General features: G+C 38.9%; 1 protein-coding gene across 1 annotated transcript; it reads left to right on the forward strand.

Moving 5' to 3' along the window:
* Positions 1 to 1,375: 1,375 nt before the first annotated feature.
* On the forward strand, positions 1,376 to 9,290 carry LOC139148735 (bone morphogenetic protein 1 homolog). Its single transcript, XM_070720205.1, has 5 exons — positions 1,376 to 1,480; positions 2,261 to 2,413; positions 6,724 to 6,866; positions 7,607 to 7,940; positions 9,083 to 9,290. Exons 2-5 carry the CDS (start codon positions 2,308 to 2,310, stop codon positions 9,097 to 9,099), a joined length of 600 nt encoding a protein of 199 aa, XP_070576306.1. The 5' UTR covers positions 1,376 to 1,480; positions 2,261 to 2,307; the 3' UTR covers positions 9,100 to 9,290.
* Positions 9,291 to 19,576: the final 10,286 nt, after the last annotated feature.

Raw genomic sequence — 19,576 nt, forward strand, 5'->3', positions numbered from 1 at the left:
CCGCGTTTAGAAGAGCTCAGTTGAGCTCAATGACGACCACTCCAGAAGTAAACGCCGACAAGGGGCAGAGCATGTCGGTAATCCTTTGTTCAGATTACAATAGTACCAGTGGACAAACGTTCGATCTTCGGAACTTTCAAGTCAGGGAGCCATTGAAGAGAAAACTCCTCCAAAAAGTCATCAGTACTGTTTTCTTAATCAGCTTTGTTAGATACGCGCATAATTACAAATATTCACCATTCTAGGTATGAAAATAACAAGTCTAGATGTCACCAAAACAATATACTTGTACCTTTAAAGGTTCATCAATACACTAATACAGTACAACTGAATTATCCGTTTTGATAGCGCCAACAGTTGTACGCTATATTTGAAGTATTTGCACAGTAGAAGAATGTCGAGACGAGCGTCGTCGTTGCTTGCATAGTGCACCGCCATTGTACAAATGATCACGGGTCAGTGATTCTTGCCGTGGTATCTATGGAAAATTTTATAGAACAAAGTCCCAGTGGACTGAAGAGGAACCATTACAGCGTACATGTCGAAAGCGGTGATCTACTAGTCTATCAAAATACAAAAAGTGACCTAGTTTCATCGAAGACAGGAAGAAATAAACTTTCTTCCCTACCTTAAAAATCATTTATGTCTAAGATGACTTTTTACTACTAAAAGTTAAAAATTATGCTTAAATCACTTTTTTATGATGTTGGCAGAACAGCAAGATTACGAATAAAAAATATATATGGTGAAGACTGCGTGTTTGCCGGGAAATATCATCACCGATTGTAATTTGTATCATTCGACGAATTTCAGCATCAAACGACCAGTTGAGAGATTTCAACTTGAAGATTTAAAAATTCGTCTCAGTAATATACTGAAACTTCATGAAAGAAATCTGAGTATCAGACAAATATAATGTATTGCACATCTGAATGTAATATATTTGCGTTTTATCTTTCAAAATATTTGACATGAGAAACAAAAAGAAAACCATGAAACTTTCCTTTTTATACATTTTTCTAGGACGACAATACTTCAAAGTTCCGTCAGGGATCAAGTGCCATTTTGACGGCTACAAATAATAGCCCAGTTTCTTCAAAGTAAGCACACAAGTTATTGTGTTGTTTTGTTGAACAGCTGTTGTTCTCATTCGATTCCCACGCCATTGGGAAGACTAGTATGAAACGAATAATCACTTCTATACTTCCTCCTTGAAGTTAAGATGCCTCTCGTCGTTATTGTTGTTGAAACTGACAAAAGCCTTTGTTCGTGTAGATTGATCCAGTATAATGAGGTCACCTGGACGGAAGGCCTCTTTCAAGGGTTTGTCCCGTTATGCGAAGACGTCATCAGTGTTGCTTGGGCAACTTTAAGCGCAAACAAACGATCAGTAACAGCTTGAAACATCAAATCGATCTGTACATCGTCGACGGAAAGGATAACGGCATTACTGACAATTGACCGTTTAAGGACCAACATCGTGAGTGTCAAACCTCTCATTTATCCAGACAATTTCAAGATGTTGTTTCGCGTTTGTTTATCGGTTTATATCTAAAAGTTTGAGACTATTTTAGAGAGTCCAGTTATTTCGTGAACTGAACCCCATTGCCGCTATAGAGACGAATTTCAAAACTACAAATCTTTGATCATATTGTGGCGGCGCCAGTTTTGTTGTGTTCTCAGTCTCCCTTTTGAATATTTTTCATTTCGCGTGTTCGCGATTCACATGAAAAAGTGCACGTTCGGCACGCCAGAATTTTTGAAAACCTGTATTTAATTCACACTGAAATCAACTTCATGCGGTCACGGTCTAATGAATTACGCTCTTATATGTATTTGAGTGCAGATAGTGGACCGGTTAGCTTCCATCCACAATTCTAATCTTATAACTTGAATCCATAAGTAGTCCAGTTAATGAATAGACCTACATTCCTGTCGTAGAGACGTATTCAATGATTTTCACTTTGTTACTGTGTCAATTTTTAAAATTAATTTCAACTTCAAAGAGTCGACGTTGAGTGTCAGACACCCAACTATCACCTCTGGACGCAGTGTGACTTGTGCACTTTTAAGTAAAAACTGATGGAATCTGGTTTTCAGAGGGGAAAAAACGAACATTTCAGACAATACAGATGCCATATATAATTGCGTATGAAATAGCAAAATATTTCACAAGGCAATAAATCTCCTTAACTTGCGCTTCATCCATTCACTTAAACCAATTTTGTTTGTTTCTCAACCCGAACACATATATGTTCAGATTATCATTATCAGGACAACATAATCGACAACTAAAAGCAACAAGCTATGATGCGTTTGAAGACAGCTCCCGCCGCGGCACTACTTCTTTTTGCTGTCGTGTTTGTCCGGGCTGAAGATTTGTCTCACATGACATTCACTGACCATAACATCGGTGAGTATACAGTTTGTTAAACATAGAACCGACGGATGATACATATAAATAATATACTATCGAGTTCAAGCCACCCAAACATCGTAAATCCCGAAAGAAATAGCAAACTTAACACACCATACCAGTGGACACGCACAGTTACGTTTGTCAAAAGTCCTGGTGACACTTAAATTGTCAACTATGTTGATTTCAAATTTTAACGAGTGGCAGTAATTGTTGTTTGCTTCTATTCCAACGAGCAGTTGTCCATGGAGACGGCTTCACTTACACTCAGATGTCTATATTGGCTTGTGTCTTTGAGACATATGGTGTCATAGAGACAATGTCAGTCAAAGTTCATATATGGTATTGTCTGATTTATTTATTAGAAAGCAATCGCGCTATTTCTAGTGTTTATTAAACCTCAAAATACTATGAGGAAATTTGTCTGCGATGTGATTTCTCGCTGAAAAAATTGGAGTTTTTGGAAAGGTTTGACTGAAGGAAAAGGTGATTTAAGCGCAAGTGATAAATTAAGTTAAACTTAGTTAGTACTCAGTACTAACTAAATTTTAAGAACTTTTCTTAAAATATTCATAGTTGGTGACATATGAATAGAAGTCATGATGGTTATGGTTATGATTATGTATTATACAATTTCATTTTCCAATACCTGGTTCAAAACAGTAAAAATAACTTTATCTGTCAAATCTCTTCAATACTTGGTAGCAAATCAATGCTTGTATACCATTCCGACTCGGATAGAACTACTGAAGTTACATCTGAAGGTAGTATGCGCCTGGAAAGTAAAAGACTTAAACTTTTGCTCAAATGTTAAATGAAACGTTCAACCATTCTCATATCAAATCAACAGTAAAAATCGGGATCACCGTGCAAAGTTTGGAACTAGCTAAACAAATATTCCAAAATTTGGCGATATTTGAAATTCAAAATGGCGGCCATTCCAGTGTTTACTCTATGGAGGGAAAATTAAATTTTTGATTTCGAAAAACAAAGCCGGTATAAAGGTTTTCTTTCTCTAAGAGCTTTAAAATGAGCCCACAGATGTAAATGGTAGATCAGAAAAGAGTTGTAGAAATATTAGAGTTCGACTACCTGTCCCCAAGGTGCGTTCTTCCTTCAAAGATTTAGGCGTCTTCTGGTCCCACGATAAGACCACAGCCTTGCGTGTCGTTGCAATTACTTATTATACACAATGTTCATCAAGAGCACACATTTGGCACCGTAGATAAGCAAACGTGTGTTGTAAGGCATCAGGGTGAAATTTGAAAGGTAGGAGAAAAATTCAGAATACAATCGATAGTACTTGGCTCTTTACGAATAATCAGATCAAAGTCTGTCTTTAAATTTAGGTTTGTGTCTTCTGACAAGATAACTTTGTTCCTCGAGGACAGGTATTTAAAATCTCAAAGTTTTTCGATTCTCTTCTTTCTTCACCGCCTGCTTGGACTCATTTTAAATCTCTTGGAGTAAGAAAAATGATCATTACCTGAATTTAGTTGCGCTTCAATACGGCCAAAATTGCGTATAACACTATAGATAATAGAAATAATTTTCTCTTAAAATAAACTGTATCTCTAGTCTTTTCATCATAGATGTTACACAATTTTAAATCTTCTTAAACTTTGAATAGGCAGATGAGGCGTGATTGGACGATTCCGTTAAGGAAAGGTTTTGCAAGAGCACAAGTTTAACTCTTTCGATTACGAAACGCGTACTGCCTGAATGGTAAATAATTGCACTTTTGAAGTTGAAAACTGCCAGCAACAAAACTTAAAAATCTCAAGATCGCTCAAACTTGATTCACTGATTATTAATCATCATCTGAATAGTATCCGTGAAATCGTCTTTCAATGTAAATATCTCCTTTAAGTACTAACGAACAGATGAATGGCGAACGTCATGTCCCTCATTATTTGTGTTGTTTGATTTTAATATGTAAATGTATGGCTATTGTACTGAGGACCCGCGTCGGTCATGGCAGCATCTTTACTTCCATTGAAAATCTTTTTATAGGAGATGGTATTTAATCATGTCATTCAAAAAACAAACCAAACAAAATCAAAACAAAACAAAAACAAAAACAACATATTGTATTGACAGGAGACTCGTTTTTATAATATTCGGTATTGATGTCAGTTTCCGTAGAAGTTGCATTTAGGGCTTGTCAATCCAATCATATGACATATATTTTCTTGTACTAAAATTACGGTATTTGGCATGTTGAATGCCATGGCGTCGAAATACCTTGGCCCGGACCAACTCGGACCACAGAGGCTTGTGAATGACCCATTCAAAGATAGTAAAGAATACTGCTATTAATCCTAGTTGTGTTTACGAGCCTTTTTACCTTGTTTCTTGCTCTCTTCTCTCGCCCTATGCTTCCTCGCTCTGTGCATTGAGTCACGTCTTTTCAGTGTCAGTTATCTGGTTTATTATGTATGCAGTATGTAGTGCGACTTCTCTAAGTGAACTTTTCGTAAAGGATTCCTGCTTCAATACTTTTGAATGTCAAGTGGTCACCAAGAGAGGGCTCACTGCATACTGCATATATAATTAACACTATACCATCACGGCATGACTCAATGACTCAACACAGAGCGAGAAAGTATTGGGCGAGACTGAGAAGAGAACAAGGAACAAGGAACAAGAAAAACGGCTCGTACAGTATTTTTACTATCATTGAATGGGCAATTCAAAATTCCATGTGCTAGGACAAAAGTCCCGACCTGGCCTGTAATGATGAAAAGACACAAAAATGTAAAAAACTCGTAAATGAACTGCACTGGCGTGTAATACATACTTTCCTAGTGTTGCCGCCAGGACGCGCCCTTGCGACAATGTCCCCAAAACGGAACCCGTTGTCCCGCACTCTTGCGTACAGCGGGTCACCTCGGGCGCACTCGTGAGTCGACTGTGATGGATGTAGTCTGCAAGTACTGTTACTGATGATGATCTCTGTTTTGCATAATTATTTTGAGGCTTATACTTACGTACTTTCGGAGCTAGCTATATGATTAAAAGTAATTAAAACGCTGCACTTCATATCATAATTTGCTTGACTGTAGTCCTTCTGAGCTCTGATTTGCGGCAGACACGGTATACTGCTTCAATTGCCTGAAATTCAAGCATAGCTTAATTATGTTCAGTGAAACTAAGGTGTGGCCTGTTACGAAATAGTGCAAAATCTGATTTACAACTGTTTGTCCCTAAAATGTACGACCTGTCCCCAAAATAAATGGTAGTGGGACACAGTGTCCACTGATCTAAAATTCCTGGCCGCAACACTGCTTTCCAATGTTTTGGGGTGGGGGGGGGGGGGGGTAGTTGTCATTCGGATATTTGCCTTTCCCCGTAAAAATTGATTATTTGGTTGTTCTTCTAGATTGATGTACATCGCTGCATGTTGTTTATAACCAAAAACCATGCTTTAAAGACTCGTTAATGTCAGATTTTAAGCAGATCTGCTCTAGATGTCAATATAGTTGCATGACTTTGTAGGTATGCAATTTGCAACTCGTCTATGCATGAGTACTTGATAAACATTAATAGCTGTGAATATTACCGTCTTTGTTTAAAGCGGCAATTTTCAATCCCTGTGTTTCGCATTAGTGGAAATCTCCTCCCAGTCAACACCTGGCTAGTACGATGTTTGATTTCTATAACATTAATTACACAAACTGATCTTAACCTTTTTCACCTTTGCTAATCCTGCAAACAGAGTTTATACAAGCGTTTGATTGACGGTCGGTTCAAATCGCCAAAGATCATTGATTCCCCACCACCAACGCTCGAATTTCCTAAAAAATTGTCTTCCAGTCGCTTTAGAATTTGAATATAACCATAGAGTTTGATCGGCAGCAACTTCACGCTGACCACTTGACAGTCTGTCTGCAATTTTGCAGCCGGAAAAAACCTACCAAGTGGCATTTTCTGGAGCGAGTGCCCGCGTGTTGCCTGTTTTATGTCCACTTGCACAATGAACGCCGCCATAGCTTCGCTCCCTTTTAAGAGAGGCTCCGCCTCTAAAGGTAAACAGTCACCTGTAATCTAAATATGCCCATATATGGTCAAAGGGGCGTTCCTTGATATTCAAAATGCCAATGTGAGGGCGCTGTTTTTAAAAAGCGGCCACCCGCTTAAAATCTGTGATTGGTTAGATTTTCTATTTCCACGGTAACTGTGGCAAAATTGGAACAGGTGACACTATACTTTTAATATCTCCTCTGTGATATAGCACAAGAATCGTTCCTGTTTAAGATTATCGTAAAACTGAATCTAACAATCAACACTTTAAAACATCTTTACAGAAAAGAGGGCACTGGGGGAGTGTGGCGGAATTTTCTATGGCGATTTCGGACAGATATCTTCACCTGGATATCCTGGCTTCTATAGTACCAAACAAGATTGCACGTATATCATTTTAGCTGGCAGCAGTGACGCACAGATATTCGTAAGTAATATATATCTAATACATATACAATAACCTTCCTACAATTGTATCGAGGTAGGATTTGTTACAGTGTCTTTGGTGTTCCTGCCATATATATCAACTCAGGCGGCAAGATATGTTATACACAGATGTGATATACATTTTTCCAAACGCGACATACTTTAAACATAATTAGATGGCCTCAATGGAACCAAAAGAGGTTCCGAAAAACTGTAAGCACAGTTTCAAAATTTCAGTTGGTACACTTAATAGTCTTTCACATTCTCTTCAGTAACTAAGACATTATTAAGAATCGTACAAATTCAACCCCAAAGTTTGATTTATACTTGTTTCTTTGAACGCTTAATCCGACCGTTAAATGTAGACAATGTATTTATTAACAACATCATGGTTGGACAACAAGTTCAAATGTATGCAATATGTTGACAAATACGGTTTTGCATATAGTTGTATTGACATTAATATGGCTTCTAAGCCGGCGGCAGAAAGAATAATGTTTCACTTTTACTAAATCATCGCTGCTAGCTGTAAGTTTTTTAAAACAAATGACACTTTGACTTAATCTGAACTCCTTTCTTTAATGGATTTTGCTTTTATCTTTTGACACTACTTGCTTTTCGATAACAATTTTACCGTTTATCCTATAAATTTAATTCAGTCGATTCGCAGTTGATAAATGGATGTTTTGCTGCTAACCTATAGTGGTGACACTGGTGACTGATGATCGATCTTTCTTTCAGTTGTACTTCAAAATGTTTCATCTAGAACCCATCTACGATGTCGTCAAAATCTACGATGGTGTATCGTTTTCCGGTACACTGATTGGCGAGTATTCCGGCGATTCAATACCAGATGTAGTTACGTCAACAACGTCCGCTCTTACTTTAACATTTTCATCGGATTTTTCCGCTAACCGACCAGGATTTCTTGCAGAGTATTTAACCTTTTCAGCGGAAGGCTCTTGTAATCGGACAAAAATAGTCGAGATTTCATCATGGGCGCACTATCAGTACACACCAGAGGATGCCAACTGTTTTCTTCCGAATAATTACATCGCCGGGCTATGCAATACAGGTATAGACGCATTTGATTTGTCTCACCAGTGCATGCGTGAAATTGTTTATTTACAACAATTTTTCCAATAAGCGTACACGTGCAATAAAGTTTCCAATGCCTTTTGAAACTTTTCTATCCTGTTATGAATTCATATTGTCTGTTATAAAATTAATTCATGTATGATGTTTGTCCTTTGAAAGGCATATTTTGGAATGCGGAAGGCAAGGACCACCCGCCGAATTTTCTTAGTCATATCTTTAATCTTTAAACATAAAAAATATTAATTATGCGTATCAGCTACATATCAAACTCCTCGTTCATCTTTCCAAAGCACTACCTTTAAAATGTCAACAAGACAAGATAGGACTCGTTTCGAGTACGCTCGCATAGAACATACATCACGGAAATGTACCACAGAATTATTTCCCTTACGATTTAAAATAACTAAAATTAACAGCGAAAAAAAGTCTATTAAGATATGTTGCGGCTCGGGGACGATTATCCGTACGCTAAAACTTATTCTGACACTCTGCTGGTCTAACCCTTGTCATTGTGGCAAAGGGCTTATTTTCAAGTTCTTGGAGTAAACGGATTTTTCGCAATCTTATCGTTGTGAAAACAGGAGGTTTATATATATCAGTGGACTTAACACAGGGATTGCGGTCCAAGTGTCAGCAATTAACTGTTAGATAATATGTTTCTCTGGTGCCGAAATTAGCACGTCGTCGATCATGTCTGATTTTATTCTTGATTTTGATGAGAATGTTCGAAAGCTTCTGAGGAGCACATCAATTAAAGTGGACGTTTCAATGTATTTGCGCCACCTCAAAGAGCCAATTTGGAAAAAATTGTAAAATGTACCACTCATCATCGTGTAGGAGGCCTAGGGTAATTAAGCCAACGGTACAGAACTTATTTAACAACAAAGATGTTGGAGGTCTTAGTTTTAAGTAGACTTAGTATTCATCGATATTTATTACGTTCACACGATAAAAAAACCTGCTCTAACGCATGTGTTTTACTGATTGTTTTAAATAAAGGGGGACCAAAAATCCACCATTTAGGAGAAAGAGGGAAGTTTGGATGTATCAATCTTATATTAGACGATTTGAAGCTTGACAATTTGTCACTGATACAGTATTTTACTTTTCGTTCGTCAGGCGAAGGTATTCGTTGATTATTATGAACACACATATTCCGTTTCGGTCACCGCATATGATGGGTTGTGCGATTCAGGCCTTTCTCTTGGAAAGAAGACTTAACTGAATTACAACCCCCGATCCACATGAAATCAACAGAGCAGGCTCTCTGCCTTTATCTTCGGACAAACGATGCAATTTCTGTGTATGTAGAATACAATTCTATCAAGGAAGGTAAGAAAATCAACTAAATTAAATTTATATTAGTTCACAAGAATCCTTTTTTTCTCTACTTAAACTTAAGATGCATGACCAGAAATTACAAGTATGTTCATTCGGTATTTTTTACTTAAATCCATCATGTTTATATTTGTTTCTTCGTACCTCGCCATACATGTATGATCCTTAAGTTCATACGAATAAGTAGTTTGAGTAATATCAACATGGCAGTCCTGACTAGAATTTTAATCGGCGCAGTGTGTAAAAAGGTGTAGTCAGACAATAGTTAATCAGATTTATGAACATGTAAAGACTTTCAAAATTAAGAATTACCTGAAGTGTTTAAAGGAGTAACAACTAGTTTGATGATGATGCAATAAGTGCGTAATACGTGTACGTAGTGCACTTTGACTGATCATGCAGTGTATATTTGTATTTTAAATGGACGGTGGTCGAGCGTTTCAAATGTTGCAAAATAGTGTTTCGACTAATGTTTACAATTTCTGTAAATATTCATCATCATTATTACGTCATAATTTATCCTGTGAGCGATACCTTTGGTATTTTCTACAATATCTATCTGCAATAATTATATTCATTATTAACTCCATCAAAAAAAAAGAAAAAAAGAAAAAAAAAGGAAGAGAAGAACACAATCTCTTTTACCCTAGCTTTATCTCAATAATTTTGTTATTAAAGTCTTTTTTTGTAGTAGTTTCAATCCTTGCGCACTGTAGGAGCTCTTTTGTTCCTCCGGGCGAATTTTGATCGCCACGTGACGGTATTATTGGAATTCTGAATAAAATTTGTTCAAAGTTTATTTGAAGAATAATATTACAGTTCCCTTTGGCAAGTAGCCGTGTGTTACATTTGCACAGGTTTACTGGATGACTAGACAGATCAACGGTTATCTCTTTCAGCGTGTGTCCTTGACATTTTAACTTCCCTCTTGCAAGACGTTTCATTCCTTCAAATATGCATAATATCTTTCCTTTAAATAATTAGAGTGGCACTCCCACCTGGAAACATTTTAAAACAATTTTTTTTTTAATATTTGACGATATTTGACGTGGTGACTGCACGCGGACGATGAGATATTGATAAAAACATGTCCTCAAAAAGTAAAATTTTGAATTCCGGTGGCCACCTGAATTCAGCTTCCGAACATCGAACGTTCGGCTCTAGGGCCATTGTCAACTAAGCTATGGCGTACAAGTCTACGCTGACGCTGCTGTACGCCACAGTACCGCTGGCGTCGGTGATCGGTCATGCCTCGTGGGAGAAAGCCGACTAGTACTGACTCGGCAAAAAAAGTAAAAGAAAGTTTGCTGATTCAATAAGAATTTGCTTAGGTGACTAGTATAGCCGTTGGGAAAACTATCGGGAGCGCCTCGGCATTCTTTAGCCGAGCGGTTCTGTCTGTTGCCTCTCCACTAGGCGACTGATGCCGTATGTTGTGAGTTCGAACCCGATTGAAAACTAGCCGTATTTTCTACCCTGGGTTGATAGCTCTGCTGTTGGACAGAATTGTCCCCGAGACTGTCGTTCGCCCAGTTTAAGCGATGTATTCATTGCTTCGCTTCGATAAAGTTTGTGTGTGCGATGCGTAATAGTAAGCGTACGTGCGTGAGTGCTTCACGAACTCTTGAACGTGTGGAGCGTTCGCAGTCAGAAAAATGTGACAAATTAGGGACCGTCTCAGATTGTCGCAAAAGTTCAAAAAGCGAAATTCATTCGTTTAGGGGGGGAGGGCGTTTGACCTCAATTCAAATAGTGAACTTCACCATCGCTCTTTTATTTTTGATCACAAGTTTCGTATGTTTATTTTAAATTAAAGAAAAACTGCACACTCGTGCCTAAAAATTTGTAACTGTTTCCATTTCGTTCGTGCACCAAACACAATTTACTAATAGTAATATTGTATCCTAAACCTTTCATGCATCAAATTATACAACGACAAAAAGTATCATATTTAAATGTGCTATTTATAAGCGTCTGCTCTAACCACTAGATGTCTTTATTCTCACTTGTTATGCACCCGGTCATAGTCGTTTTAATATGATTGAACATGCCTGGGACCCCTTGTCAAAGTTTCTTGCTTATTTACCGCCCCTACCAACTACAAATTTCGTGTTCGCAAAGACAAAGAACAGCACAAGAGATGCAAAAAGGGAAAGGAAACTAAAATGAAACTTTTATGCGGTAAAATGCCCTGTTAGTACTCAAATCTGATCGATTACCTTAATTGAAATGTGGCAAGGGGAATACGTCTTTAGTAGCTATACCAAAATGCAACATTGTACTCTCAGGCAGACATGAACATTTCACACTTTTGAAGTTTCGTTTAGGGTGAGGGGTTTTTGATCTAAACGAAGGAATTTCTTGAACTTCTGTGACAATCTGAGACGGTCCCTTAGCCGGTTATTGAACCACTCTTATTTGAAAGTGGGGATTTAGCCGAGCGGTTCTGTCAGACTCTGTTGCCTCTCCGCTACTAGTAGGCGACTGATGCTGCATGTTGTGAGTTCGAACCTGATTGAAAAATAGCCGTATTAACCATTGATAATCGATGCATCGGTGATCTGTGACTCAGTTCAGGTTGCACACAGATTAACCCTTTCTATTCTACAGTAACTGTCTAAATATTAAGAGTACATTTGACTAAATAAACATTTCATAATGGAAACACCATGATAATCGCGGGTCGGCACACCTAAGTATAACAGATCTTTGCCTTGCTAAAAAAGCACTGCACGGATAACCGACTCGGGTTGACAATGCAATACAATACAGTGGCAATGGACATTGACAGGATTTCAACATTTTGAAACTGAAAATGGCAAAAACTACCTCGACGCGGTTGGAAATGATATCAGTGATATAAATCTGAACTGTACATTTTCTTGCATATTCAACTTGAAAATATTTTTACGAAATGGAACTTAGTTTTTGGCCGACAGGCTGTCTCAGCACTGGCAGACGACAAAATGTAGTCATCAGAGGCGGCTAATATTTTACACGTAAAAACTGATATCTATGTGGTATTGGTTAAAAATATAATACAACTGATTGAGAATAATAAAAACAACAAAAACTAAGGAGAAGTTTTAAAAAAACTTACCTGAGGTAAAGGCATAATGCTGTATATAAAGTCTTTGCAGTGGGAGGTAAATTAATTGCGTCGTTCGAACTTATTATGGACTCCCTATAGAATATCGTTAATCAGCACAACAACAAACCTTCGGGGGATTTCGGGTCATAATCAGAAACGATCGTAAAACTTCGGGATGTGGAAAATACGCTCGGGAAATGACAAATTTTTATCGATATCTCGCGATCAACGCGCAGTCGCCACGTCACTATATACCGTTGGCATTAAAGTGTGTTTAAAATGTTACCAAGTGGGAGTGCCACTTTATGTACATTGTGTCATAATTTTGAATACGAATACTTTTGCTTTTGCCCTTTAGGAATTTCTCAGGGGAATTTTATCACAGCTACGACAGTTTAGATACTATTGAGTCATGGACGAGTTACATTGCTGATGATTATTCAAGCTATGTGATCGGAGAGTGTGGTGGTGATCTTTCCTTTGACACGGAATCATTTGCTTCACCATCATATCCAGCCGCCTATCCAAACCAACAGGATTGTTATTACACCCTAACAGTGTCCCAGGCAATATAGTGGTGGTGAGACTGTATATTACTTCTATGTTATACGTAACGTTCGAAAAAATTAAAACCGATGCAGTGTGTCCTTTTCAGAAAAGTTATTATTATGTAACACCCTCCTCATTCCTATCCATGATTTCAGATGTTTAACATTGAGCACAGGCGACCCAATAAGTATTACTGAGTTTTTCACAGGGATTTTACGGGATGGTCAACATCGCGAAAGATAGGAATGGTTACTAAAACATCACTATCTTTCCGATGTTGACCAACCTCTGATAAGTCCACGGATTAGCATAATCAGTTGTGTTGCCTAATTAATTACATCATGTGTGTATGAGAGATATACGTCCTTGTACTGGAGTGTAAAATAAATAAAGAGTCACAGAGGCTAGGTTAGGGTATATAAACCATTTATTTTATTTATTCCGATCATTCAGAGGATGAAGAAATAAGAGAAAATGATAGAGAAAACAGTGTGAAAAACTCAGTAATACTTATTGGGTCGCCTGGCATTGGCTTGTAAACCTGACTGATAGCAACCTCCCAAACTACACTTCCTTTCTTTGCTTATTCCCTTGACGATTGACAGTAGACGTAGTTTCCCGCGATTCACAACGACTGTTTATATTCCCAACCTTGAAGTAACCGTCTTACGTGGAGGGACTTGTTTTAACAAATGCTAAACTCATTAGAAATGACCGGAGGTTGACGTTTACCGGAGGTTGACGTTGACTTAAGCTTCGTGTTGAAAGCTCTCCCTATCCTGTTTTGATAATATTTCCCGTCTTTTAATATTTCCGACATATCTGTATTTAATTAAAGCTGTATGTTAAGTGGTTCATTCATTATAATATGTAGATTTGGAAACGATTTAGGTTGTACAAGTTCTAAGAAGTAGAGTAGATCGCAGAACGGGATACAGCTAAGAAAGTCTCCGTTGCTGTTTTGTTATAAAGATTTTCAATGGTGCTTACGACCGACAACTTCGGTGCCACCTTCAGTTACTGAAAGCATTACGATCCCAGACTGGTACTTCAACCGAGAGACAGTAAAGGTGGAGACAATTAAAATTAAAGTTTCCGATTGAAAACTTTGACAGTTGATTAAATGACAAGATTTAGCTTAACAGGCAAATCTTATTACTTACTTAGAGTCATATTTTTAACATTTTATTCAAACGAAGGAATTGTGACATTTCAGTATGTATGGCTATGCGTGTTGTTATATGTATACGAGAAAAGGTTAAGTAATCGATTGTGCGCGAGAATGAGACACATTATTGACTCTGACCGCTTCCCCTGCCTATTTCCTGTTGTCTATAATCATGTAGGAAAGAGACATTTTCCACCCTTCTGCTTGCAGAAGACAGAGAGTTCACTTCCTTCCCCTTGCTCATACATCGGCTGCAGTACTTTTCATAACCCCGGTAAAATTAGAGCAAATTAATTTGTCTCATTAAGTTACCACGACAAAACGTAACATAAGTCCAAGACCTGCCATTCATTAACAATGTTTTCCTACCTCATACTCAAAGTGCCCGCACGCCTAATGTTAGCAAAAGCACCATGAGACACACGATCTTGGAGACCATTGTTTCAATCTCTGTGACCTTCCTACCGTGTCCACCTAATAAAAAAATTCTGGCCACAATAGCTCAATAGTGGAAATTAGAATTATACCTATGAGCCTGCACTTACACCATAGATGCTCCACTAAGAGCAACACTATCCATACTTTGTGGCATATGTGATCCCAGATCAGTCATGCTACAACTTGCACCAAGCAGGCCAAACCAACAGGCAAAGTTGAAGCATTGAAATTCTCGTCCTTTGAGATATGGATCAATTGAACCACGCGTACCACTTTATAAATGGTGCCATCGGTAGAAAGTACAGACAAATGACACCAACTGTGAGCTATACAAAGCCTGTGCCTTACTTAGCTACTACGAGACCTGCCTCTGCATCACCAACTACTCTATACATGGACTGGCTTTATCGATTGCAGCCTTATCCATAGCTAAATTTCAACCAATATAATAACAACCATACTCCTCACATGCATGCAAACCGATAATTTTAAAACGGATTTCTTCTAATGTACGAACAAAAGCAAGGACAAAATAAATCCAACATCAATGCTTCCCAAATTTGCCGAAACTAAACATGATTACAAGGGGATAACTTAAATTTTATTCAAGTTCAACTTGCCGTTTTAAACATCATACGAGGTTACAACAATTTTGGCCCACGGCATAATATCAGCTTCACAGTCATCTTTTTAGTAACGATTATGTACATCATAGCAACTAGAACGGGACACACCAGGCATTTCTTACCTAAATTTCTGAAGGCGCTTTGCATTTGCCTTTTGACTAGTCTCTGTAAATGGAGTCACCATTTTATGTTTATTCCTCATTAGTCCATTGCACTGATATGCTCACAGTGTCTTCTGTTGACAGTGAGTGCTATTGGTTCTGGCCACCTAAGGGCAGGCGAGATTTACACCTCCAGGGTAGGGTTTTGGAGCTCGGCTTGTAGCATTCATGACACCAGTCAAAAGCGTTTGAATGTTGAGAAACCCTTTTCTTTCGTGATCCTCATTTACCAGCTCGCAGGAGAGATGGCTGTGTCTCCCCCCAAAATAGTGATTTACGACTCTTTTTGTTTTTCTTGTCCGGAAGCTGGAATTCGAAATGTTTGACACAGAGCCGTGTTGTGATTTCGTCGAAGTCTTTGATGGAAATTCCAAAACGGCGGCAACATCTCTTGGAAGGTATTATGGCTCGAAAGTTGATTCTGAGATCAAGTCATCAGGACGGAGCCTCTTTGTGCACTTTCATTCCGACCACTCAGAAACTCATCAAGGTTTCTTTGCCACTCACTGTATGAAATCGGGCGTTTACACTTCCGGTTTAGCAACGGTTTGTCAGCGGTTCGTCACCGGTTCAATGGCTGATCCGACTGGACCGGAAGAGAACCGTCGGTTGTTTACTTACCAATACGTTACTTAACCGTCAGCTTATCCGCTTTGTAGGCCGACGTATACGACATGGCTTAAATGTCCTTTAACCGGCATGGTTAAGCCCAACTTATACATCGGTTAGGGCCACGTCGGTAACGTTGAATCAAATACTCGTAACCCGTTCACAACCTCAAAATTCTGCCGAAACTTTTGTAAAACCGCAGTACTTGCTAGCATAACGTCATTTACCACTGATACCAGTTGTGTAACATAAGCTAGGTATCCGTATCTGCGCGTGTGATTTTTACTGGGATTTACAGGACATGGTTCATGATTGCATTATCAATGGAGGTATGGTACCTCCATGCTACTCCACGCTGCATTAATGTAGAGAGTGGCAGCGAGACCTGACTTCTACTGTAGCCTATATTCGCTAAAAGAGTGAGCTTATCTAGGCATGGATGTCTGTTTTTTACATCCATGATGTAGGCCAGTTTGTGGAGGGACAGTGTGTAGGCCTACGTTTCGAGTATTCTTCAACCAACGGAACGGCTATATGCCGTGAAACACACACGTTTCATAAATTACAACATTTAATGTTTGTCAGTCAGGCAGTCTGTAAAAAAATCTTACACTGCATACCAAACGTCGGTTTCGAAACTATCGGGAATCGAGCGCAGTCTTATATAGAGCGCTCAATCTGGGGGAAAGCTTTATGACCACAAATGTAGTCGACTTATCACTTCAGACTAACAGGATTAATGTGAAAAAGCAAAAAAGCAAACAACGCTACCAGGCGGCAACGGTAACCAGCTAATTTCATATGCATTTATGCAAGGAATGCCGTGACGCGGTTCAGCTTTGATGCAAAGGGGCAAATAAAAAGCTGTCACTCATGGATCATGTGAGTGATTATTTACTTCGATCATAGACGTGTTTTAGAGGGTCTATGCTTCGATGCGAAGACAAGTATCAGTGACAAGCGTAATATACAGTATGGCCACATGGTTCGTTGTCCACACGTGCAGCCTCATCAGCTTGATCTGTCGAAGGTGATTAATATGTGTCTGATTAGCCTTAGCTATCAAGTGTTGGCACGCACAAAACACAAAACTTTCAGATGATCACACCACAGATCCAATTTTAAATGCTGGGAAAATGCCAGGTACGCAACAAATATGCATGAGTTAGGTATATAGACTGGTCCGCAGCACAAAATCTCATGAACCAAACTGCAGGGACTGACGCAAAATTTATCTCTTTACTAATTGTGTCAACAAAAAAACACATTGATTACACAACAAACAAGGATGAGCGCAACAAATCTCTAAACCGAAGCAATCCGGTTGTTTCGTATCAAAGGCATTTTTCGTTCGGATGTAAAATTTTCGAAAACTGACGCCAAATTTCTCTCCCTACTTGTGCTGTCAATATTAAAACACATTGATTGCACAGCAAACAAGATAAAAGCGACACACCTAACCGAAGCAACCCATTAAATTCTCTAAATGCAACTTTATTTCGTATTCACAACACTTTGTAAAATTGTGTTAAGTCTTTTGTAAACATGGAGTTTTTACAAATCCCTGTTTCAGATTTTCGACTATTCATCAAAGTTTGGGTTGACGTTATGATTGGGAAATGAATCGGATAAGCATGAAGACATGCGTTTACGGTAGTTCTCTTTTTGGAGGAGGTGATTGCCCTGTATGGCCATTTACTCGGTTTCAGATAAACATAGGAGGTGGAGCATGCAGACATATTTGCAATCGGAACTGCCGATTCTTTATTTTGTTTTGATAGTCCTATAGAATATAGTTGCATTTTGCCAAGGTCGGTGCCATTAACTTTACCGAAAGCGACATAGCCATTCAGTCGCCCGAGATATAGTCTTAAACTGCAGAACTTGCAATTGTTTCTTTCGACTTGCTGATTCCTGCTTCTTCAAGGGCACGTGTGACAACGTAATTGTGGGATGAGCTACTACTAGCCCTGCGTACGATGCTGTGTGTTCCGCTACAGCTAACCGCCCCGCTGTGGTGAGCGGGGCGGTTAGCTGTAGCGGAACACACAGCATCGTACGCAGGGCTAAGCTAACTACAAGATCGTGTTGAAATTTTGCATCAATGGCGACGTCATGACTCAAATTATGAAAAAAACCCGCAAAATGCCTTTGCTCAAACCCTATGGCTTGCCTACGAACCTGACCTAGTCCGACAAAGCTGCACGAAACAACGTTTTCAACGCCAGCTTTTTCATTTACCCGTGATAACCAAGCCTTGCCATTCCGGGAACGTTACTCGGTTGATCTTCGGCATTGTTCGGCAATGGTCGGTTACCCATAGCTACAGGGTATCATTCATACTCGGATAGACACGATTCAACCGTCGGGGAAATCGGATGGGGATCGTGACATCGTCATCGTCGCTTGCATCAATGACGGCATCGGAAGATATTTCAATTCACAAAAGGTGAAACAGCCCAAACTGCGGTCAAATTTAATAAGTAGCCATAACTGTCAATTTTACTTGTGGTCAGCTAATCATAAGCTTGCCGCACCGGACGTTGTCAGTTCTTTTCGCGCTGGCTTTGCTCCGAGTCATCTATTTTGCATTGGTCGATCTCTCATTCACATTTTGGAAATGGCATTGTCACTGTGTCAATCGTTCAAGAAGAGCAAGCTTTGAAAATGCGAACAACTGACTGCAAAATTAAAATATGATCATGGAGGTAACTGCGCGATACGATATTAAATTGTTCAGTACAAAAGACACTGACGTGCGGATAAAGAAACAACGACGGACGTGAAAACTTGAGTAAGTGGAGATTTTTTGGCTATCGGATATGTTGTCGAGTTGATTAATCAGATATCGGCACATGAAAACGGTATCGGGCTCGATACGCTAACAAACCCCTTTGAGTGAACACTACATACGTACTGCCGGAATCAGTATAGGAGGGCTTCGTATCTTGGCTAACCTAAAACAGGCAAAACATTTACACTGTAAAGAAGTACCGGGTCGTTTGTTAAAACACGTATTACCACCCGACAAAATCGCTACATTTACGAATCTCTGAGTAGTTTCCCAGTCTACCCATCATGGAAAGGAACTGGCGAGTGAACAAAGAGAATAATCGATCTGGAACAAGCCTTTGTTTATCAGCTAATCCCAATTAACGAGGATCAGTTAGCACCTCCCGGCAACTGAAAGAAACCGTACTTGACAGTCCGACGTCATAGGCTAACCTGCCATCACACTAATTTATGTGAATACACAAACTGCCATGTAGACGGTTCATTTTCTGGCGGAAACGTACTTTTTTCATGAAATTTGAAATAATTGTGACATTAGCCGTCTCCGCAATGCGATTTTCACATCGTAGAAATTTGGATAGGAATCCTAACTGATAAGGGCACAAAAGTAGTTTTAAGGGGTACACCCACCTTCCTTGAGTGATTTTGGTCATTTTTTGTTTTATGATAAATTTGAATCCGTGTAATATATAGCCTTTGAGTGGACGATAAGTTTGAAATCATAACATACTCGGAAATGTGTTAGATTTTAACAAAAATGAACATTGTGAGCCAGTTCGCGTGCCATCGTTTATCTTATGTCTTAAGGTAGATAAATACTAAATTGGTCATTTTTCTGTC

Source organism: Ptychodera flava, chromosome 13 (assembly GCF_041260155.1).
Source record: "Ptychodera flava strain L36383 chromosome 13, AS_Pfla_20210202, whole genome shotgun sequence".
NCBI lineage: Eukaryota > Metazoa > Hemichordata > Enteropneusta > Ptychoderidae > Ptychodera > Ptychodera flava.